A 25,596-nucleotide genomic window follows, 5' to 3' on the forward strand; every position below is an offset into this window, starting at 1 on the left:
ATCAAAACGTGCCACGTAGACAAGCACTCACAACGACAACACCCTTGGCTGTGTTCCATAGGTTTTGTGTGCCTTTGCTCCTTGGATTTTGGTACACAGAGTTTTACCCTCATCGTATTGCTCCACAGCACTTCCTTGTAGAAAACTAACAAGCGCTTCTCTCGTTTACTAATAGATATTCCGAAAGGAAGAAGTATTTTCAAGCGGGAAACGAGGGAACTTCGCTAGTGAAACTCGATGAGATGTCTTCTGAGCAATATTTAGATAACAAGGTGAGAGATACAGAAATTTATCACACAGAGTTTATGAAGTTAAATTCAAATACTGCTGCTACATAGGATAAATCATAAGAAAGCTGGACGAGTCTCAAATTTGAGGGAATTATTGTCTTTTTTTAATTATTGCCACTTTCAATTTGAAATGGCATTGAATCACGACGTTTAAATATGCCGATGGTTCTTTCTATTCATGCGTGACCCAAGTTAATTTTCCACACAGATTTCAGACATCCATATATCACTACTTTCCTAGTTAGATGCTCTTTGAAATTCGATTTTCAGAGTTGCTTTCGGCCATCCGACCGATAGCCTTTTAGACATTTATCGTTAAAAGCCAGGCAGCGGAAATGTTTGAGGTCACTATATGACAGCGTTTTGTGCCCGCAAAATGAAAACATTCGTATGATTAATTTTTTTGGTCACGCAATAACGATGCAGTTTGAATAGCGTCGATCAATCGTAACGAAAAAGGGTTGAAATCATGTTCACAAAGCGACTTATTTATCAAGGTGAATTCACAATATGTCGAGGGATGATGAAATCAGATAATTTGCTCTCTGATGAAATTTGGATGGCTGTCGCAGACTTTCAACTTAAGTACTAGCCTTGGAATGTGACCTCCAGCTTTGTTCACTAAATTTAAGATGTACGTTAAAGGTCATTTTTTTTACTTTTATGTGGACAAAAGCATTCAGTGAAACACAAACAGCAACTATGAATTTTTAATACGACTGTGCATGCCCTGTTTGAGCAGATGACCGCGCCCTATTCTCGAAGGAACCCCTAAACTACGTTCAGTTTCTCATTCAAATGAACTAAAGGTTTTGATATCGATTTAGAAGGTTTTACAAACACTATACTGCCGAACATCATGAAAATTAAAATATCTGTGAAATATGACATGACCCTTAACAACCACTGGAAGGCTTTTGTTCTCAAACATGCGATATATTGTCTTTCGGAAGTTTGTTTACCAGTTTTAACGTATTTCGAGGCGGCTAATTACGTTTGTTATATTGCGACGTGAGTATTAATTTTCCTCATTTTTTATTTAATTGGAGAGAGGAGTCAACGTTATGTATTGTTTAAAGGGAGATTAAGGACTGTTGACTGCGAGCGTGTAGGCTTCATGCAGGCATGTGGACTTCATTTTTTCACTTATTTACATCTCATTGAATGAAAATAAAGAGCCTCTATGCGACATAGTTAAGAAGAGGGTAAAATAAAGCAGGGTAGGTGTTTTATTGGTAATCCAAATATTTTCCACGAGTAGATCCAGTTTTTAGGTTTGAAACATAACAAGTAACAAGACTAAACTTCGGTCTACTGCAAAATATTATGTCACGTGACCGGTTGTTCAAACATGGACCAAGATGGCGGATTCAGCTGATGGGGAAGAAATTGTCTTTCTTTTCGTGACGAAAATAGTTCTCTAGTCGTTTCGCGTGAAAAATCCAACATTGATTGTGCCGAATTGTGGAATATCAGAACAATCTATCGGACATAGGAGCGGAAAATCTAATCTCCGATGATCAAGACACATTTCCTTACGCACAGCGATTTGTTGAGGGAAATAAGTTGAAGCTCACTTAGGTTGCCTACTCAGTCCGGTGATTTTCCTTCAAATCCTGTGACATACGTTTCTCTTCGTAATGGATCCTCAGGTGAGGGCTAAGTTAAAGTTAAATGGAAGTTTGGATGGATTTTGAAAGTCGTTTTTCTGCCACGTTTACTGATCGTGATGGTTGTACGTGCGTTTTCTACAAACGGTAAATTAAATGCGCATATTACTCGCATGGAAGCTTAACATATTTCAGAGGGAGAAAGAAAGTTCTAGTTTCGCATGATTAATTTGGGTGCACGTCGGCAGTTTAAGTCTTGTAAACGCATTAGGATATTTTCAGATGCTGGGAAATTTTTTCTAAACGCATGTGTGATTCCAACACACAAGGGGATGATCTCGTAGTTAGTAAAATGGATTAATTAATCTAGTAATTTGGATAAAGATCGATGAAGCATGGTGACTCAGGAGACATCTGCCTACAATTATTAAATCCCTGTAACTTATTACCACTTAACCAAATAGCAGTTCAGATGTCTGTAAAAACCTATTGAGTGAAATTCAAGTCTGTTTGGGATTCTCACTTTTGAATACACATTATTGGCACAGATACTAGTGGTTTTGATCAATGTCAAATTTATATAAAAACGGGGCTTTGTTCAGTGACAGGAAATAAGTGTTAGTAAAAGGAGAACACATACAACCTCTGAGTTAAAAAAATAATGCAGCTCTTGGACATTTATGTAGCAAATTCTCTGTTGTAACCAAAAAATTTGCTGATCGTGGAAGAAAACTTCAAAATAAGGAATTTGAATATATGAAAATCGTAAATGTGTATCAATTGTGGTTTCATGAAAATTAATGTATGAAAGCCATTCTCGCAGTAATGAATCCCACTTATGTAGTAGTGGAAATAAAGCCTGAAAATAATTTTTTTCAGGCTTTATTTCCACTACCACATAAGTAGGGCTCATAACTATGAGGATTGCTTTCATACACAACTTAGCTACTACCCTTTTATGATCTTTTTGTATTATACCATGGAATTCATATGAAAGTTTGGGTTTCCGTTTTGTTGCCCAGTGTCCAGTTGCTAGTTTCAATTATGTTCTCTATGCTGAATTCAATATATTGTGAAAGGTTATACATTGTTTGTAAAAAATTTAGTCTTCTTAACTTGTAAGCTTTCCTGGACCCTTCCACCTCTCCCACTGTTTAGTACATGTGACTTATTATATGCTCCATTCACTAAGACTCTATTTGTAAGCCATTTCCCTGACTGCAGCAGTTTTGTTGGTAAGTTACCTGCTGTAGCTGTATAGGTTATCGTTTGATAAGTGGTTGTATGGTTTGCAGAATCAGGAATTATGTAAAGTGAAGAAAGGAAAAAAAGAGAGGGAGGGGAAGAGGGATGAAAGATATTTTTTCCAACCCCTTTTTTTCTCTCCTCTTCTATAGGCACCACTCTGTTGAGATTATTGCAACAGTGTTTTACTTACATGTGATGCACGATCCTCGCAGTAGATAGCGGTATTTAAGCAATAGCGAAAATCAGACCTGAAAAAAATCAGGCCTGTACAGGATTTGAACCACTGACCTGTGCGATACTAGTGCAGCGCTCTACCAATTGAGCTAACAAGCCAACTGGGAGCAGGCCGTTAAGTTGATTCGTAATAAACCCGTGAAAGTGATAAATGAGATACAATGAAATATATGAAGTTCATATATTTTGTACTGCGGTATTAGATACATGTGATGCACGATCCTCGCAGTAGATAGCGGTATTTAAGCAATAGCAAAAATCAGACCTGAAAAAAATCAGGCCTGTACGGGATTCGAACCACTGACCTCTGTGATACTAGTGCAGCGCTCTACCAATTGAGCTTTAAGTGTTTTACTTGTAGAACAAGCTAGCAAATAGTTAGATGAGTGAAAGCCAATTTTTAAGGTTTTTTGCATTGAACGCTTGAAACTCTAATGTTGTCAACACTGGACTCTGTATAGCTCCTTTGACATTGAAGAGGACAATTTAAAGGTTGATAGGTTTACTGAACATCATTTTGAAGATTTTTAAAGAAAGTTTGTATAAGAAAATATTTTTTGAAACACATGGAGTTCTTGTTAACTGTTTCAACTACTTGATACTTGATTTTATTTCTCTGTTTTAATTTTTTCCTGTTGATTCATTGGTTACTATTTTTTTTATAAAAAAACTTCTTCTTGCCTTTATAACAGATCTGATAGTTATAAAATGTTATATGCTTTGAAATTTTTTGTTTTGTTTCTTTCTTGCACTTAAGGATTAGAGTTTTTAATTTTGCATTTAAAACTGGTCATATAAGCAGGATTTTAGGTTTTGGTAAATTAATTCTGCCCGCAGATCTAGCGATCTTTTTGTCTCTTTTAAAGTGAGAATTCTCATTATTATTCATTATTCGTTTGAGTGTCTGTTAAGAATGATCTGATTAAAAGACAATTTATCACTCTCAATTACGCTGGTTTTTAAGTTTCCTTCCTTTAAATCTATCTTAGAATAAAAGTAACATTTTTTTTTCTGGAATGATGTCTTTGAACTGTTACCAGAAAGACGTAGTAACGAAAGTGTCTGAAAAGAATCATTCATAAAAGAATTCACAACTTTGTTGTTTTTCTTTCTTTCTTAAATCAACACAGATGGTTGTATCTCACCAGAAAGTTGAATATTCATGTTTCATATGTAATTGCCCTTCATTCAATAGTGGGATGTTTGTCAAAATTAAAAGCCAATATTTGGTCTATTGTTGGCTTTTGCTTTACCATAAGGCAACCTACTGTCCTTTTAGTAAGCCATTTCAGGTTTGACTCAGTGGGCTGAGGAAAATAAGAATCTTTACTATTTTTCTGTTCATTCCAAAAGGATAGCCTCCTGAATTTTTTCAGTCTTCTGGTGAGATTTATCTAATTTTGTGTTGTCTAGTGTAGCATTTGTGTTTAATTGTACATTTGAATTTATCATCAGAACAGTGAAGATGGATATAGTTTGATTTCTTGGTGCCAGATGTTTCTTAATAGATAATTGTAGTCCATAAGTGTGGCTTAAGCATGATTATTTTAGAATTTTGTTGGAAAGTTTTTTTGGTTTTTTTTTTTTGAGGTGTATGAGAATAGATGAATTGTTAAGTGTGAGAAATAATTTTAGGTAGTTCCAGGCAAGAGAAATTTTGTAGTTAGACACTAGATCCTGCTGGTTTTTCCATCTTCCATTTTTGATTATTTTGTAATTTGTGTATTTTTTCTTCTGATATTCCTTGTTTTTGAAGATGGAATACCTTTTCTGATTTGAATTATGTTCCATCCACACCTGAGATATCTGAGCCTTTCATAATCTATATTATTTGAAAGGTTTTTAATTGAAAGAACCAGCTACGACATACTGACATTCTGTTTTGGAAGTTATATTTTGCAAGTCTATGTGAAACTCTGATTTCTACTCTTTTAGTAGTCATAATTTGTGGCGTTTCATGTTTTAGTGTAATATTCTATCAAATCGCCTTCATGAACACATAAAACTTGGATGTTAGTGGTGAAAAGACATCTTTAAGCTTTTACATTATTCAAATCTGACATGAGGATTTTCAACTATTTTCTACACATCGCAAGTTTTTCTTTGAAACTATCTTAAAAAGCACTAAGTTAGGAAGAAAGACAGCTTTTCATATCACCCAAGTTTTATCTTGTATCATGTGTTTTGTTTTCTTTGTAATTATTAATTCTGTTTCTGGAGCAACACAGATGAAATAAGACAATGAAAGGAAATATTCGTTGAACCATTTCAGTGTGGTTTGTTTTATGTGTTTCTGCTGATGTCATTTTCAGATATAAAAACCCTTGTTAATGAGTCCAACAGACTTGGGGAAACCTTTTTTCAGTAGCAGATTTGTGTTCTCAGAATTTCAGGAAGGCATATTTTCTTTAATAAAAGTACCTGTACCAATGTTTTTGTACCTGTTGATCTAAATATTTTCAGTCCTGGCAAGCAGAAGTATAATTTATGGGATTCTTTTGTGACATCTTACAACAAGTGTCAATTCTTTTGATATTTATTGCTAGCCTTTCCATACTTTTCATTGTCCAAGAGAACTAGGTGGTTTTATAAGAATTATAACTAGCTTGCCTATAAATACGAAGATTTTCTGTTCAATTCTACAGTTGTTGAATTTACAATATCTTCATGTAGGGTAGGTACAGTTGTACAGTTGAGAGTAGAAGAGGAAAGCTGCTTTAAAAAGTAGATTTGCCAGTCGGCTATCTCTGATTTTGTTGCTATCAATAATTATTATATATCAGCCTCCAAGCTTTCTCACAGGTTTAGGTTTAGTGTCACCTGGGAATTAAATGCTGATTCTACATGTGACTGCTCTAAATTAAATTTGCTATTACTAGTCTAATGGGCAGGAACCTCACATGGCACAAAGGACCATATTTAACTTAAACTCTTTGGATGCCTTTTCTAAAGGCAGGAATGGTTTCATTTACTCTATCTTGAAGTATGTAAGGGCTTAAAACTATTAAATGGGGCTCATCTTTTGAGTTTAGCAAAAGACCAATAAGCTGTTGTCCTTACACATACCATATTGATACTGACTTTGGTGGTCTTCAGTTGTGTAGTTTTTGTGATTTTATTAAAAATTGTTAACTTAAATTCCCACAAAAATACATTCCCACAAACATTTAGCCATAATAAATGTAATGTCCTAGCATGAATTATGAAATCCATGAACCTATAACTGAATAGTTGCCAAAAGTTTGTATTATTATCAAAAGTGATTGTACCATTGCCGCTCAAATGCTGTACAAACAGTTTTGTAAATGTTCAGATATTTGAATGTGTATTTTGACATCATAGGATGGTCAGTTATGGGTATGTCATAACCTTAACTGGGTCAAAGATAGCCAATAGTGAGGTCTGAGTAACATAACATAACATAAAACCTTTATTTACACACTATGAGATTTAGAGCTCACAAGCATGTGGGGTCATGTATACTAACTACGTCACAAAATATATACATGTAAATGTTTAATAAAAACTAACTAAAAACAGAAGTTAAAAACTTAAAAGTACACATAAGCACTGACTCTGTGTCTCAACGTAGAGATTTTTGTACCGTCGAAGATAAAATCTTTGAAATAGTGATGATGATGATGATGAAATCTTTATTATTATAGATCAAACTAAACACTTGCAGACATACGTGCAAGTTTACAACGGATCTCTACAAACATTAAACTAAATAAAATTAAAAGAGACCTATTTATAAAACAGCGCTTAAAACGCTCTGTGTGTACACACAGCAACGTATAATCATGACCACGCTGGCTTAAAGGACGTGCATGTTTACATGTGTGACTTTCTCCCACAATTGTTTATCCCTAGTTAAAATTACATTGTCGATGGATATGCGATCCTTGGTGTAACCATATTTCCATGCTCGCTTACAGAATTTATCAATCTTAGAGAGGTATTTACAACCATATTTACAACAGTATTTACAACCTGGCAATAAGCAATTTCTTTAATTCCTTGTAGCTTACATTAGTTATTTTTTCATTGAAGTTCATCAGATTCCATAGTATAGGCTCTCAATAGGCTAATGAGTCTTTTATAAATCTGCTTTTGTGTATGTGGATAGCTGCTACCTCGTGCCCTCTTAGTGACTGATAGTTGTCTCGTTTACGAAAAATATTTCCGCATAAACTGTCAGGTAATATATTTTTGTATGCGTTGTACATTAATTTAAATATTGTCAGTTTGTAACTTAATCTAATTGTTGACCAATTCATGGTTTTCATTATTTCGCTGGATGCCATGTCTTTAGATAAATTAAAAATAATTGTGGTGGCCCTACAGTGCAATCTATTAATTGAATTAATTAACTCTGAATTACAACACGATCCCCATAAAACAAGGCCATAATTTATCGATGGTAAAATAACACTAAAATAGAATTTTTTTAAAACATCTTTTGGTAAAAATATAGAATGTTTTAATAATTCTAATTTGTTCGTGAAGTTTTTCTTAAGGTCCAATACATGCTGTATCCAATTGAGGTTGTGATCTACAGTCATTCCCAATAATCAAGTTTTTGCAACGTAATGCAGTGCAGAGTCTCTTAGAAGCAGTGCTGGTTGAGGACCCATAATGGTTTTCTTGCTAATTATCATAACTTCACTTTTGCCTGGGTGTGGTGTTAATCGATTTACTAGACACCATCTGTAGACTTTTTGTAAAGCCTTGTTTAGTAAAGCAGTGGCTAAATCTGCAGATTGTCCAACACAGAATATGTCCAACTGCTGAGTAGTAGTTTTGTGATTTTGAAATTGTCCATAAAGTAAAATCAGATGTTACAAAGCTTTCTTGGGTTCACTTCTCAAATTTTAGTTCTTTTGAGCTTAATTGTCGTGCTAAATCACGCAAATAAGGTCTGATGAAATGTGCCCAATAAATTTGCAAAATTGGTTGCAGTAAGGTGTTATAAACTGGTTGACAAGGAGATCATTTTTTTTCCTTCTGAACAGGTTGCCATCAAAGATAAAGCAGGAAAGATCTCTTTTCCAGAGGTAAAGGAAGACATTTCAAAACTTAGTGATGATGAACCAAGAGTTGCATACATAGGCATCGAAGGCATGCATTGCAATTCTTGCATTAAAAACATTGAAGGAAACATTTCTGTTTTAAGTGGTGTCAAGAAAATTGAAGTGTCTCTTGAGGAAAAAGAAGGGAAAATTATGTACTCACCTAAGCAAACCAATGGCAAGGAATTAGCAACTGCCATTGAGGAAATGGGGTTTGAAACATCTCTGAAGAGAATTGTGGATGTTTTGACACAACACGAAATTTCATTGTCAGAGGATGGAAAAATGGATAATAAGGAGATTGAAAGCCTGGAAAATTGCTGCAAGAACAGTAATAGCGAGATAAAGATCTCTGTGAAAGGAATGACATGCCACTCTTGCGTGAAGACCATTGAACAAGGAATGTCAGATCAACCTGGTGTACAAGCTGTAAATGTTTCACTGAAGAATGAAGAGGCAGTCATTACTTATGATGCATCATTGACTGACCCTGGGAAGCTAAGAGAGGCCATTGATGACATGGGCTTTGATGCTTCTTTGTCATCATCACCCTCCCCTCCCCTAACAAATGATGTCCAGGCAGTCATGATAAACATTGATGGGATGACTTGTAATTCCTGTGTACAGACAATTGAGAAAAATATTTCCCAGCTTGATGGCATTCAGTCCATTTCAGTATCCCTAGCAGCAAAGACAGCTCAAGTTCGTTACTCACCTGGGAAAATCACTGCAGAACAGGCGAGAGAGGCTATTGAGGACATGGGATTTGATGCAAGTTTGATTGGGGATGGTGTCTGCAGTGTGGATAAGGATGTGAGAACGGCAATGATAAGTGTTGAAGGAATGACATGCATGTCTTGTGTGAAGACAATTGAGGGCACCATGTCCTCAAAGCCAGGGGTACAAAGTATCAAAGTCTCTCTCACTGACAAACAAGCTGCAATTGAGTATGATGAGGCAGTGACAACACCAGAAGATTTGCGTGCAGGGATTGAAGATATGGGATTTGATGCCACACTTTCTGAAGGTAACAACAAAAGTGAAATTTTTAGAGCTGTATTGATCTTTGTTATTGTTTATAAGTGCTTAGGTGAGGCAAAGGGGGGTAGGTCCAAGCGAATTAGTGAAGCAACTAATTCAATAGAAGCAATGAAATGGATGAGAGGTAATTAAATTAGTTGACCATTTATAAGCTGGTTTACCAGCTCACACCACACTCTTACCATTTGGTCATGCTACCCCCAAATATATATGTGCACATATGAATACAAAATGAATAGGTGCCAAATCAGTTCAGGAAGATGTTTTCATCAATCATGGAGTATGGGGCAGTTATTTCCCAATTCCAGACTATCAGATCTTTCAGTAGTGAAAGTGAAAGTGAATGATTCGGTACCTGAAAGGGACACGGTCATGGTCTGGGCATGCTCTTGTAACTGATCGAAACTTGAAAAAGTTATCCTGACTTTTTCAAGTTGCATTCACAAATTCAAAATGGCGTCTAGCGGAGGATCCGGACATGGCGGTAAACGCATTAACTCAGGGCGGAAACGAAAGGTTGAAGACAGAGGGTAATACAAGAAAGCGTGGCTGAGGAACCATAAGCGTATTTATGTGGAAGAAAAGACATTTAAGTTGTGGCTGCAGGCAAAATTTGATACATGTTATGAGTCATTCAGCGACAGCGATTTTACTGATAGGAAAATAAAATAATCATGCCAGATATCACAGACATTTGTAGCATTTGCCAGGCAGATGTTTATTCTACTGCACATTATAATTGGAATACAGGTAAGCCTCAGGCGAACTCTACAGCTTTCATAAATATAGGCAGATGACAACTGCTCTTTCAAATCCTGAAGAAAGGGAAAACACAAATTATTTCGTATGCTTTTTGGACATTCGAGCCACAAAAGAAGTGAATGCACACAACTTTATATGTGTGTATTCAACTTTATATGCATACCCTGTTTCTTCAAGGTTTATTGCTTGTTCCACATTTACATTCATCTGTACACAGCACATTTCTCCCTTTGCATGGGCACCCACGAGAACTATTTTCTTTGCGCTTCGTCATACAAGCACTTTTACATTTACAAAAGATCACCGAAAGTTCCTCAGTAAAAGAAATTCACTTTCATGATAAACTTGATTTAAATGCAAAATATATGCAGAATTCTTCAACTCACTGATATTTCCGTAATGGCCATAGAGCGTGACAAGTCTTGGAGAGAGTGTATGTTACTGCGCATGTCAACCCATGACAGTGTCTCTTTAATAGCAGCATAGGCTGAATTGCTAAGGTCTACAGTGTTACTAAGGCTGAGATCGGACATCAGCATTATCAGGCGCCTCTGGCAGCCGCTTTAGTCCATGTAACAACATCACCTTTTCCCCCACACATCCCACCCCAGGGGAGGACATCCATCACAGAGTAATCTCATGCATGGGAAATTAACGTCTCCTACCCCTAACCCTGCAGGAGACAGGACCTCCATTTATTCCTCCCTATCCGAGAAGACTAGAATATCTATCCATTTCATTGAGGTTATAGAAAGGTAGCAAATTCTCCTCAGTTATTTTAAGACCATGAGTATTGGTCCGGCTGGGGCTTGAACCCTCAACCTCCTGCACAACACAATCCGGCACTCTAAGCAATTGAGCTAGCCAGGAGGCAGGTTGTGCCCCTGAACATGATAAACCAGTGGTTTAAAAAAGATCAATAGAAACGCCATAGGTTCTAGCACACTGGCACATGTGTATTTAAGCCTTTGATAGCACAGCTCCATTTTTCCCAATAGAATCCATTTACAGCCCACAATTCCTCTATTTGAAAGTTTTAGAATCTCTTTTCAATGGCCATATTACTTAATCAACTCAGTTCATAAAACCAAATTATCTTGCAGTAACCTTTACTGACACAGCGCCACAGTTTCTTTGAAAAGTTACCTAATTCCTTTAAAATTACACCCTAGTGACATACTAAGCTTTTCTGTTTGGCCAAATGCAATTAATTTTTTTTTCTCTGGTCTTCATTCTTATAGTAGATGTTATCTTTCTTCCTTTGTGTGTGTGTTGTGAACCGTTAAAGTGCAGGAAGTGAACCGGTTTCTTGAAATCTTTTGTCAATGTCCTGGGTTTAAATTTTCAATTTTGATTTTTAAAAATCAAACTTGAAACCCAATCTTTGTGATGTGATCCTCCATTTTTGATAATTATCAAGTTCCCAGTCATGGCAAATGCTCTCATCTAAGTGAGGATCTAAGAATCATAGACTTCATTACAACTTTTTTTATGGTACCTGTCAAAATCAAGTGGCTTGAAAAAGATCAAGTGTCATTTCCTGTAAAAAATGCAAGTACTAGTTGAAGATGAATATTTATGATGCACTAGTTGACCCAATTAAAGTGTTCTTCACTGAACTAATTCATGAAAGGAAATAACCTGCTCTAAATGGACTTCTAAAGGATGGAATTGATTCTTCTCTGGCAAGTTCAAAGGGCATTTTGTCATGTATATTGTACCTGAGATTAATTCCAACATTCAACTTTTATGAAGTATACCTTTCATAGCAAAGTAAGTGGTTAATTTTGTGGTCTGGTCAACATGATTGTTCAAATTATATATTCTCCAAACTACTCATAAGTTCAAATTGCTAATTCTCTCAACCAAACCTGTATCTTTCATTTTTTATTCATAGTTATATCTTTTTTCATTTTCCCATCACTTTTGAATGACATGATAGATCTTACATAAGATACAATTATACAATGGCTTGGATCCTTAGTGAGCTCCCCTGAGCATTTTAGAGAAGATTTTAAAAAATCTCTGTCAACTTTTTATATTTTTGTCTTCTAATGTTGATAGTTAGAATTAAGAGCAAGGTATAGCAATGTGATATACTTTATATTGCATTGAGCCTCTGACTCAAAGATTGGACATGCATTGTACACAAGAAAAGTGTACTTATTAACATACCAATATCTAACAATAACAACAACAAATAGGAAAGGAGAGTGACAACACCAATAACAAAATAATTTGTTTTTTTACACCTTGTGATGAGAATCAAAGAGTTACTGTTCCCTTCTGCAAGCTTGCTCTTAAAACGAATTGGTGTCAACTGAAATTGTCAGCTACCACCAAGTCAACTTATTTTTGGTTTGTTTTTGGTTTGTGGTCAGATGGGGAGACAACAAAGAATGAAGAGGGTTCTGTGGCTGTCAATCATGATTTCACTGGTGATTGGGAGGTGACATTTAGTAACGTGGAAACCATGAGAAGCAGAGAATCACTGGGTGAAGAAGATGTAGAGAAAATATATCTGCACATTACAGGCATGACATGTGCATCTTGTGTGGGAAGTATTGAGAAAGGACTTATGAAAAAGAAAGGTAAGCTACCCTCAGTGACATTGATTTAACCCTTTACTCCCTAGCATCAGAATGCATATTCTCCATACTGTTTCAAAAGTATTAACAAGGAGAATTGGTTTAAGAGTCATAAGATTCTTTGGTATGCGGTCATTTCGTTTATTCTCATTACCTTTGTGTTTGATCTTGTGGTGATACTTTCAGTATTTTTTTTAAAGAAAGAAGATTTTGAATTGTACAATAATCACCCTGGGTGATGATGGGTAATTATGGTAAAGAGCGTGCCCCTGATCAGTTGGTCTCATCAGGTTTCAGATTGCTTTAAGACTCTGCCAGTTTCGAGCTTGTCAACGCTCTCCTGTCCACACCACCCTTACTGGTTTAGTTTATTCACCTCTAGCACCAGCGTCTCGTTTTGCTAGTCAGTGAACTTTGTTGTTGGAATGTTTTGAATTAAAGATTTTATTTAACTTTTTTACAGGAATAAAGTCTGTGCTTGTTGGCCTGTTAGCACAGAAAGCAGAAGTTAAATTTGACAAGAAGGGAATCTCACCAGAAGAGATAATCTGCCATGTGAAGGGTTTGGGGTTTGGTTGTGATCTTATGGATCAAGGTGGCCAGGGAGAGGGTACCGTTGATATCAATGTAAGTGTGCTATGATTGCACATTTAATATCAGCCTTTTGTCTATGTTTGATTGAATCACAGGTCAGTCATGTATTAGAAAGGATTCAAAGGGAGCAGTCATCGATTAGTGTGCTTTTATTGGATACATATGCTTTGTTCTCTTTTATCCACTTGTACGGTAAATGAAGAAAGGGGGCAAATTTGTGAAGAAATTTTGATGTTGCATCGGTGGGGTATAATTAGATAGTTTGGTTTTATCAACCGTGGAGAGTTTCTAGACTTTAGTCAGAGCGAATAGAGGAATTGTTGACTGTGTGTCGTTTACGCACATAAAAATGGTATGGTGCATGGTTGATGGGTGCATGGTTGAATGGAGTTAAGCTATTTTTTGGAGCATTGTTAAAAGAGAAGCGTTTGTTGATACCGTTGGGATCAAGAGTGCCGTTTTGAAAGATGAATTTTTGTTCTAGCGTCTTGTGGCTTTCCGAACTGCCTAGATGTAGGGAAAGGTCGCAGAGTATATGTGACTTACAATGATTTGGTGTCTAGTAACTGGTTTGAATGCGTCTTTGCCATTCCTTTCTACATCACGAGAGAATCGGTCCCAAAAGTAATGAATTTTCGCAATAAGTACAAGCTACGCTAAAGATGACATTGGCGGTGGTACAGGTGAAGTGATATTGACCTTAATTAATCGCTTGGATCGAGATATTTTGTCGAAAAGTAAAAGGACAAGTTTTGCACGTGCATTTGAAAGTTCCTGGTTGATTTGTAGTGAAGTCGTTTACAATGAAGTTGTTTGTAGTGAACTTCTGGCCACTTATACAGTGGTTCAATAATATGAGGGATGTAATATCTTGTTTCTATTGTTTTTGCAGATAACAGGCATGACCTGTTCCTCGTGTGTGCATTTGATAGAATCGAACCTGACCAAAAGGAAAGGAATACTGAAGGCATCAGTGGCATTAGCAACGAGCAGTGGCCGATTTGTGTACGACACAGAAACAACAGGTCCACGGGACATCATAGAAGCTATTGAGTCACTAGGTTTTGGTGCATCAATGGACAACAATGACAAGAAAAGGGACCGGATCGATCACTCAAAGGAAATAAGCAAGTAAGTGTGGGATTTGAAACTTTACTACTGAGGTTGTTTTGAAAATATTGAATCTTGTTCAGCGTCACTGCACGGGTTGAAAAAAAAAATCATCATAGTTTCCCGCTCCATAGAGCATTCTAGTAACAGTTCATGATAAGCTGATCAAATCTACTTGATTCTTCAGCAGGACAACCTTTTTTTGTGTTGTTTTGTTCTTTTTGTTTTTTGTTTTTTTTGTCGTTGTTGTCTGGCGAGAGGCAGCGTAGTGAAATGGGTTTTAATGTAGTATCACAGCAAACACTAAGGAAATTATATCTTGGGTATTGTTAGGCACTGAATAATCTGTTTTATAAAGACATTCCTATGCCCTTTAAGTATGATGCGCCCTTCGGCACTGCGCTACTTCTTGGTAAACGAAGCATGATGAAATTTGCCGGCGAACGAAAAACTACGTTAAGTTAACAGGATCAAAGCGCTAAACAAACTCAGCCGAAGGAAACTCTAGACGGTCGATTGACATTCAGTGCTGTTTAACCAGCATATCTTATTACAAATGCAATGCCCACTGAAGTAAATAATGACCATGTTACAGTGGAGAAAACAATCGGCTAGCTTATATATCCTAATTACACAAACATGTCGGACAATACTATCTTTATCTACTATCTGCGTCTGGTTAAAAATGCCTACTCTTCTTTGGTTCCCTTATCTTTGAGCTGCACTGTAGCGCAAACATTTTTAAGTCAGTCGTGTGGAATCCTTATTGATCTTTTTCGTTTTTAACTTTTTCTCCCATCCTTTTTGGTTTACTCCGTCCATTGTAGGTGTTATACAATGTATAAAGGCTGATAGTTTCGAAAGAAACTGTTTGGGGCTGCGTCGGTGGGAGTAACGAAATAATTTGGATATATCAACAAAGTTGAAATGGTAAATTGGCCACCGTAACGATTACAAAAGCTGACGTTTCGAGCGTTAGCCCTTCGTCGGAGCGAGTAGAGGAATTGTGGGTTGTGTGTGCTTTTAAAGGCAGAAAATGGAGCTACGTTATTGGTGGGAACATGGCAAAGAGAAAAACACGAATAAAACCTTTTTTTTGTTATACAATGTAGTTCTGTCTTACCACTAACCATTGTTATTGTGTAGTTTCCAAGTTCAAGTTTAACATTTTATATTTACTGTTTTACATTGAACACTTTATCTTTTGTCGCTTTTAGATGGAGGCGCTCGTTTTTGTTTTCCCTGATTTTTGGAGTACCAACATTCGTTATATTTATTACCTATGTTATTCTGGATGAGTTTGAGAAGAGACCAAACCAGATGGTGTTACCTGGACTGTCCCTGGAAAATTTGTTAATGTTCATCTTGTGTACCCCAGTCCAGGTGAGCACAGTGTAACCATCTTTTGGGGCTGTACAATTTGGTTTTATTAACTGAGTTGATAATATAAAGTGTTTCACCTTAAAGAATTTCAAAAGCTGACATTCCGAGCGTTAGCCCTTCGTCAGGGCCCAAGGCCCAAACCGTTCCCTAAAGGCTTCACTTTGACGAAGGGCCAACGCTCGTCAGCTTTAGAAATTCTTTGCAGTGGCCAATTTACGTTATCAATTGATAAAACTAAATTATCTTCCGATACCCCCTCGCCAATGCAGGACCACAATTTCTTTTACAACTTAGCCCTTCATTCTCTCAGGTGTCACCATAGACAGTGATAGAGTACTGAAGGATTGTTTATGGACTTTCTTTCCAATGATTTATACCACTGAAAATCAAAAAAGTTGAAAGACCAAAAAAGAAATTATCAAAATGCCATTCTGACTCCCCGGAGCGAGAAATCAGCGAGTATTTCTCAGACAGATCAATTCATTCCCAGGGTTATTAGTTGATGTCACACATAACCCAGTGTATCACTTTGCTCAGAAGAAAGGCTAGCTCCGGAAATACAGGCAAACTTGAACCACTGCATCCAAAACATGTTTCACATTCTGCACGTTTTACCTTTGTAGATCTTTGGTGGACAGTATTTCTACGTCACAGCGTATAAGGCTCTCAAACACAGGACCACAAACATGGATGTACTGATTATGTTGGCCACATCAATCGCTTATGTTTATTCTGTAAGTACTGATCTTCCGTTAAGTAAGCCGGCTTTATTTTAATCTGACTACAAGTGATTTTTTTAATTTAGATCTCCTAGATAACTACCTTAAAATTAGTATCAGAAATCTGAGGTAATCAGCCTTTAAAACTGAGCTTTCATAAAAGAAATGATATTCTTATCACTCGAAGACGAAAGTTAACCGTTTGTGGCACCCCAAATTAACAAGAGTAGAGCCATACCGAACTTTCATTCATATCAGAGTTCTTGTCAGATTGTGTTCAACAGATTTTATTGCAGCTATTAATCGAATTTCTGGGCGAGGAATATGCTGAAAGCCGAACTCCCCTGCTCCTTGTCATTGATCTTTTTTTCTCCTAGATTATTGTCGTTACTGTGGCTATGAGCGAACAAAGTAATCACAGTCCAATGACGTTCTTTGACACTCCGCCCATGTTGTTGGTGTTCATCTCACTTGGTCGCTGGATGGAGCATGTAGCCAAAGGAAAGACATCAGAGGCATTGGCCAAGCTGTTATCTTTGCAACCGTCAGATGCGCTGCTGGTCCAGCTGGCACCCGGAACAATGAACGTAGTCAGTGAGAAAGTCATTCATGTTGATCTAGTCCAGCGTGGAGATGTACTTAAGGTAAAGGGGCTCTAAGACTTCTCATTTATCTTGTTGCATTTTGAAGGCAGATTTTCAGCTTCGAGTAAGAAAGTCTGTCTTCCCCAGAAGTCATCAGAACCTATTACTTAGGAGAAAAATTTTACTGCTGCAGTGTAGAATTCTACTAGAACTTTAAGGTGGATTGTAGGAAATTCGTTGTAAACCCTGGGAGAAGTTCTTCGTGTTATCATTTGTCTATCTTGCTTATTACCGTCATTCATTCACCTGGTTGAACACCAGCCAATCTTAAGTTCCACTGGTTTGTTGTTGTCTCGGTAAACCTCAATTTCCCAAATTAAAGAAACACGTGTTGACAATGATTGTTAGTAATTATTTCTTGACGTCTACTGCAGTTGTTTGGTGCTATTTTCAGCACCTCTTTATGTGATCGATAAATTACTGCTATACATCTCTCGGAGGTTAAGAATTTAGCTCTTTCTCACATTTTCAGGTTGTTCCAGGTGCTAAAATACCTGTTGATTGCAAAGTTCTCCAGGGAACATCCACCACAGACGAATCTCTGATTACGGGTGAATCCATGCCTGTCATCAAAAAACCAGGCGACTCTGTGATTGGTGGAACTATTAACCAAAACGGTTCCCTACTGGTGGAGGCGACCCACGTGGGTCAGGACACCACGCTTGCGCAGATTGTCAAATTAGTAGAGGAGGCACAAACTTCTAAGGTGCGGTGAAAATTTGAGAATTTTGTTATGTTTTGATTTTTGTAGAAACAAAATGATTCTCTTCTACTTTTACAAATTTTGTCATTATCGTGTAAAGCTGCCTGAGGCTGAGAAGTATACAAACTGATTACATTCCAAGTTCTTTTTAGTTCAATTTTCGTTGTGTTCATGTATAACGCGGGCTAAAGTATCTCATCTTTCTTAATAAGGGAATTTTTGTCGGCCCTTTATTGGGTTGTCACATCGAGGCCTGCCAAACGGCCGAGCTGTCCTAAGACTCCTTAGTAGCTTCCTACTTCCGACCGAAATTTGGATAGTGTGTGGTTCTTCTTTCCACAAAGTCCTGTTTTTTTTTTGTTTGTTTTTTCTTTTTTGTCTTCGTCCTCATCACAATATCTAACCTTTTCTGTTTATTTTTTTGTTATTTATAGGCTCCAATCCAGAAGTTTGCCGACAAATTATCAGCGTATTTTGTTCCCACTGTTGTTATGATCTCAATCGTAACCTGGATCATCTGGCTTGTAATTGGATTTGTTGACATCACAGTGCTTAGAAAGACTTTCAACGTAAGCATAGCTTGAAGTTGCTCTTTTAAAAGACATGGGTTTATTTTATATGAAGGAAAAGCTTTCTGGTAGAAGTGTCTAATCGCTTTTCTTGCGTTTTTATAGCCCAACCGGGATAACAAGACAGAGTTCGTAATCGCGTTCGCCTTCCAGATTGGCATTACAGTACTGGCCATTGCATGCCCCTGTGCTCTTGGTCTGGCCACCCCCACTGCTGTTATGGTGGGTACAGGTATTGGAGCACAGAATGGAATACTGATTAAGGGCGGCGAACCACTAGAGACCGCACATAAGGTGAGGGCAGATAAGTTCTGTTTCCGGCTTTTTTTCCCCGCGCTTTAGGGAGTGCGCATGTCTGCACATTGAGTTCTCATTGGCCCCTTGTGGTACTGACCTTTTTGAAGACAGGCCGGCCGGTAAGATCAATGGTTTGGAGACACTCAGTCGGAAAACGTTTTATTTGCAGGTTAATGCTGTAGTGTTTGACAAGACAGGCACCTTGACACACGGCTCCCCTGAAGTGGTGAAGACAGCGCTGTTTGTCAAACCAGCTCAGTGTAGCTTGGAAATGCTACTGGCGCTAACAGGCACTGCTGAAAATCACAGTGAACATCCCATCGGCGTAGCCATCACTAATTACGCCAAACAAGTAAGGGTGAAAACTGTAGTAAGAGCTGTAACTTGAGTAGGTCAAACGCAAAAAGTGGGCGCGGGGGTACACTTAAGTGCACTGTTAACTAACGGAGCACATCAACTGGTGTGCGTCCAGGAGTCACAGTTGATCAAGTGGTTGAATCGTCCTCACTAGGGAAGTTTTGAAAAAATATTTTGTCTGCGACGGTGTTGACAACCTGTCCGAAATCATCAGCAGAGTCAGATAGAGACCTGGAAGATCAAATCTTAACCAATTGTTCGGGCGCACTCTGCTTAAGACACAAAGCAATTGAATTGGTGCCTTTATTTATGCTTGTTTTTTTGCTGGTTTACTCTCTACGTAGACTCCTAGAGTCCTGCTAGCTTGAACCAAAATAGCAAATAGCTCAGACTACTTTGGTCTGAGCCAGTGTCTGAATCAGTGAACACTATCAAGAAAGTGGGGGATGCAAGAGCAACTTTGATGTGAGGGGGACTCATTTTTTATCCTTGCCCACACTTCATCGTTTTTCAATCGCTCCCTCCTTTCGCATTGTCTCCGCTGGCCTAGAACTCGGCTCATACTGCGACTATTTTTCCCGCTGACCATAATGTCATCAACAGGAGCTGCAAACAGAAACCTTGGGTCAATGTACGGAATTCAAGGCAGTACCAGGCTATGGTCTGACCTGTACGGTAAGTGGTGTAGAAGGAATCATCAAACCTAAGACTGTTAAGGACAAGAACCGGAAAAACCAGACTGTCAAGATTAGCGGTGTTGTGGTGGACGAGAGTGCAGATGCTGCTTCAACATCAGTTATCACTGGCAGTGATAATGGTAAGATAGTGTTAATTCCTACAACAATTTGCCAGTAAGATGTTCTGGTGGCCATTAATCAGTTCATCGATTAGTTGTATCACAGAATATAACAAGGTAATATTAGTTTTATCAACTGAGTTGATAATGTAAATTGGCCTCCATAAAGAGTTTCAGAGCTGACGTTTCGAGCGTTAGCCCTTCGTCGGAGCGAAAGCAAAAACTAATTTTATTTCACGCTGACGAAGTTTCCTTACATTTCAGTCCTTTCTGCAAGTGTACATTATTTATAAGATTTTTTTGTGAACTGCATCTTTGTTAATAGTGAGGAGAGGATGTCAAATAGACTACCGCTTTGTAACTGTTTATTTTTTGCACGTTCGTCAATTCTGATCCCACTTTTTTTTTCCTCTACTTGAATGCTGTGACGTGTTAAGATCTGAAAGCAATGCCCAGTCTTCTCTTTCGTGAATATCTCATGATTTGAAAAATGGTCCACTTTTACTTTGCAGCAGAGATCCAAGCAATGGAGGAAAGTGAAGCTGCTAAAGAACTAACTAAATACAAAGTGCTTATTGGTAACAGAGAATGGATGCAACAGAACGGCTTAGAAGTTACAGATGAGATGGAAGATGCCATGCAAGAGCATGAAGAAAAAGGACATACCGCTGTACTCATCAGCATTAATGGTAAGGATTCGAGAAAAGGGTCGCCCCATGACTTGTCAGAAGTGTCTTCTTTAATGTCGGAAAAAGTCGCCCTTATAAGTTATCGTGCAAATTTCTGATTGGTTTTTAGGAATCGGTAGCTCATCGAGCGTATTGGTCCTGCACATTTCTGGTTGGTCAGCAGAATCAAAAGCTCTTTGGGTGCCTCAGTCCTGTAAATATCTGGTTGGTTTGCAGAACCGAAAGCTCGATGAGCGCACCGGTCGTGCAAATTTCTGAAAGGTCAGCAGTATCTGAAGTTCGTCGGTGCATCAGTCGTGCAAATTTCTGGGTAGTCAGTAGTATCGGAAGCCCTTTGGGTGTAAATTTCTGATTTGTCACCAGAATCGCGAGTTCACTGGGTGCGCTCTCGAGATGAACCTCCGGACTGGCATCCTATCTCTCCTAGAGCGCATAGTTTCATTCCTGATGCGTCGGAATTTTTTTTTCTAGGTGTTCTGGTAGCTATGATGGCGGTGGCTGACACAGTCAAACATGAGGCGCAGGCAACAGTGGCGACACTGAAAAGAATGGGAATACGAGTGGTGCTGTTAACTGGGGACAACAAGAAGACGGCGTTTGCCATTGCTAAGCAGGTCAGTTACTCGATAAGTTGTCCCGCTTTGGTTTGTCTAAAGCAAAATGAAACACTTGATTTTCACTCAGGTTCGTAATTGAGCGTAACACGTCCTCATTTCTGTTGTTTTTTCGGATTCGGTGTTTGCACTGATCGCAAAATTAATATCTCTTTATCACGCTTACAGGATGAGCCAACGCTTTGTCCTACGTTCGCGACAAGACAAATAAACATACAGCTGTCTCTTTTTTCGCCGAGCCCAAAACTCACCATTTTTCCTATTGCTATTTACAAACATGACGCTTTCAACGTAGCTGATTCTAAGAGTATGCAGGACGGGTATCACATTGGGACCTGGTAACGACGTAGCTCACCGTTTAGTCTCTGTGGCTATGGGGACTCAAGCTCCTGACAAGACGAATAAATATATCTTATTAACCAAGCGCGAGAGCCGTACTGGGAGAATATCGGCCCGAGGTCTTGACAGTACGGACCGAGCGCAGCGAGGTCCGTACAAAAAAGACCGAGGGCCGATAATCTTCCAGTACGGTCCCGAGTAAGCTTGGTTAATAAGAGATTTATTATACGACTGAAGTTCAAAGGAACACAAGTGCGGTATCATTTGGGACCATTCGGTACAGTGCCCGGTCCAATACTGAGAGAATATTGATCGGCAATAGAGCATTTTGATTGGTTGATTTTAGTTATTGGCCCTCTGACTGCCCGAGTCGTGTAATAAATATATCTTATTAGACGTTTTGTTGTGTAGTATCGCTGAGTATTTTTACGAGTTGTGCCGTATTTTGACGAGCCCGTAGGGCGAGTCAAAATACAAATAACGAGTAAAAATACTCAGCGATACTACACAACAAAACGTCTAATGAGTTATTTATTATCCAACACGCCAAACTGTTATTTCAGTGCGGGCGAATTTCCCGGATATTTATTTACGGGGAGTGCGTGACAGAAGTATGCGAAGCGGAACGGAATTGGCGCGTTGTTGTATTGCTGTTTCTATTTTCTTCATTAAATGAAGACATTTTCTGGTCATCAACTGAGCTGTTTTTCTTCGTTCGATTTATCAAATGAACTTGGATCTATATTTGCCAGCCATTCTGACTCTTCGTCGTCTGAAATATGATTCAAATTGTCTGCCACTTTTTTTTCCTTTTTTCGTGACTACAGTCCAATTCTTCGCTTGCGCGATGCGAGAAAACCTGTTTAAACGGTACTACAATAGACGAGTACAAATACCGCGTGATATTTGTACTCGTATATGGCGTTATTTGTACTCGTCTAGGTGTAGTTGGATAATAAACAACAGTATCTAGTTCTAGTGACAGCAGCTATTGTACTGCTTTTGCCACCCTGCATATCTGCATTAATTTGTTAACATACTTGAGTTGAAACTGCTGCATGTTAATATTTTTGTTGTATCACCACAGGTTGGGATACAGCAGGTATTTGCAGAGGTTCTTCCTTCTCACAAAGTGGAAAAAATTCGTTCGCTCCAAGACAAAGGCTTTATCGTGGCCATGGTGGGTGATGGAGTCAATGACTCACCAGCCCTCGCTCAGGCTCATGTAGGAATTGCTATCGGTACTGGTACAGATGTCGCCGTGGAGGCAGCTGATGTTGTCTTAATCAAGGTGAATGTGCCATCATTGTCTTTATCCTTCATCTCATCTAATTACCATGGAAATTATTTGTAGCTATTTCTTGAATGCAGTGTCTGAGTGTTTAATGCGTAATCCCCGGGCTCAAGCCCTGGTTGGGTTATTACGCCTTGTTGTGAATCTCACAGTCCCTCTTTCCACTTTTATTTGCGTTTAATTTGGTAACTTTTCCTCTCAATATGTATACACTTTCCAACAAACCTAAACAGGCGATAAGAAAAGAGAAACTATCAGTTTGTAGGTATTTTAATGCCAGCAAACCAAATTAGTTTACGTAATTTCTTTGAATAGTGGAAACAGCGAAAGGCAAGACTTGCTATTTAGGTCTGAAGTTTTTCATGTGATTATTCCTGAGGAGCTATTCTGACGATTTTCAGGTTTACTGTAAGGGGATATTATCTTCTCAAAGTAATGTACAATTTTCAAACGTTTCTCCCTCTTCCATTTCTATTGTTGCTGTTTATATAGAGTGATCTCATGGATGTAGCGGTTGCTATCGACCTCTCACGGGTTACAGTCCGAAGAATCTACATCAATTTCTGCTTCGCGCTTATCTACAACATGATTGGAATCCCCTTAGCTGCAGGAGCGTTTGAACCTCTTGGCGTGGTTATGAAGCCTTGGATGGCGAGTATTGCTATGGCAGCGTCTTCTGTATCTGTTGTTGGCTCGTCTCTGATGCTCAAATTGTAAGTTTTATTTATAATTTGGTTTGATATTGTGTAGAATCTCATGTTCGATAATTACTGAGGCGTTTTTACGTTTGGGAGCCTGGATCCTAAGCCTTGATCCTAAGCCTTGTTCTGGCAAACGCCTAGTTTAAACGGGCCGAGATGAAACAACGCCAAGCCTTTGCCCTAGTTTTTTTTTTTTTTTCTTATTTCATTCCGAAAGAGAGGATCGCGGGCTCGTTTCCCAAATGGCGACTGTTGTCACGTATGGTCTCGTATGAGTGATTTAAAGCAAACCTCTAAACTGGTTTCGGCTTCCATGTTGCGAAATGAGTTAGCAACACCGAAGTTTTGGAAACCTTGATGTTCAATCATCTAATGATCTGCTCTCTTCTCAGGTACAAGAAACCCGAGGCAGACGAAGGTGTAATGGGTTCAAGAAATCCTTTCTCCTCTGGGTACACGCAGCTGAACACGGCTCCTAATGACTCGTTAGATAGCCAGGCAGAGAGCGGCTTTTCCAACAAGAAATTTAGACGAAAATCTCGTAACAACTCCCAAAACCCCGTAGAATTGAGGTCAATGTCCTTCATTGCGGACGACGCTTAGATTTTCTTATAACAACAACATCGTTCACGAAATAATTTAGAATATGCGTGGATTTTAATAATAATTTAATGTAGGTAATTTAGGATATGAGGTCGCTTTGCCGTGACAGTCTTATCGATCATTGAGTGCCGGTGGTGATTTTTTTTTTTTTTTTTTTTTTTTTTCGGTTTTCACTGTCGATCGTTTTTTTTTTTATATCTTTCTTATTTTAATTGCTACCTTAAAAGAGGCTTTAAGTTTTGTGTAAATGGTGATGTGTCCACGTAGATTAAGATTATGCTTGCAAAATAGTAGTAACCAGTAGATTCTCATTTGGAAATGATCACAACTGAATTAAAAAAACGAAATTTTGTAATAAATATAAAATTGGAATAAGGTAGTTAAGTTAAAATATGATGGGATCAATTATCGCTAGACAAATGTAAGTTAGAATTTTTGGGCAGACATATTTTTGTACCGATGCATCTAAATGTTGAGCGGTGGTCATTTTATTCTAGTATTGGTTCCAATCTGCTTTGAAGTTTGTCCTTTACATCAACCAGTGTAGATAGTTGTTTTTGAGATTATTTTGTAAAGAAAAAAAAACAAAACAAAACTGAGATTTTGAGATGAAAACAAATACCTGATTAAGACAATAATGATTGGTAATTCTAATTTCTGTAATCGTAAATTATAATGTTTTACAGAATATAGATTAATTTGAATAAGTTTGTTGTTTGTATTGTGTGCAGTTATCTACCTATAACCGCCCTATGTAAAGTATTTGGCATCTCCAAGCACAGGAAGATCATAACCTGTCCCAGTTTACTTAGTGCAACATAGTCACACCTTATCTTGGATTCCCATGCACAGCATTACCTCAGCCAGTCCAATCATCTAAAGCACCGTTGGTGCACCCGAACCCAGTGACTACTTTTTCTTTGTATTAAAAATGTATAATTTATTGGAAATTTTAATTCTCGACATCTGGAAACCGTGTATACAGGTTGCACTTTAACTTTTATACAAGATGTTACTTACGGACAACTTCCTAGGATTATCAGTTTCCTAAGCAAAGCTGAACCACACATTATCCTAGTTTCCTAAACTCATTTTAACCACATCCTTTCCCCGAAGATCATCTTCAAGCTGTCACGAGGTTTCGCTCCTTAGAAGAGTTTGAAACTCGTATGGAATTAGGGATGAATTTTGGCAGGGCAAGTTTCATCGGAACAAAGTAAGAAACCTGAAAACAGCTTTCCTCTCTTGTTTAAACTATTTCGACTTAATGAAGTCACAGTAGAGGTGAAATTTTATTCCGGTGCAAGGAATTATCTATGCATCTCGCAGCTGTGGCTTC

The 25,596-nt window shown here is 38.1% G+C and overlaps 1 protein-coding gene across 2 annotated transcripts; it reads left to right on the forward strand.

Annotated features, from left to right (window-relative positions):
- The first annotated feature begins 61 nt into the window (after positions 1–61).
- On the forward strand, positions 62–24,964 carry LOC111335467 (copper-transporting ATPase 1). Of its 2 annotated transcripts, none has more exons than XM_022941373.2 (18): positions 62–272; positions 8,398–9,481; positions 12,639–12,848; positions 13,309–13,472; positions 14,332–14,570; positions 15,767–15,932; positions 16,556–16,666; positions 17,029–17,295; positions 17,768–18,001; positions 18,433–18,567; positions 18,673–18,861; positions 19,034–19,216; positions 19,825–20,038; positions 20,530–20,706; positions 21,178–21,320; positions 22,747–22,950; positions 23,446–23,666; positions 24,047–24,964. In XM_022941373.2, the coding sequence occupies exons 1-18, from the start codon at positions 243–245 to the stop codon at positions 24,255–24,257; spliced, it is 4,182 nt and encodes a 1,393-aa protein (XP_022797108.2). In that variant the 5' UTR covers positions 62–242; the 3' UTR covers positions 24,258–24,964. The 2 variants fall into 2 exon arrangements, with proteins under 2 accessions (XP_022797108.2, XP_022797109.2); XM_022941374.2 differs by lacking the exon at positions 62–272 and adding an exon at positions 1,623–1,942.
- Positions 24,965–25,596: the final 632 nt, after the last annotated feature.

The sequence above is a fragment of the Stylophora pistillata genome, chromosome 9 (genome assembly GCF_964205215.1).
Source record: "Stylophora pistillata chromosome 9, jaStyPist1.2, whole genome shotgun sequence".
Classification (NCBI taxonomy): domain Eukaryota; kingdom Metazoa; phylum Cnidaria; class Anthozoa; order Scleractinia; family Pocilloporidae; genus Stylophora; species Stylophora pistillata.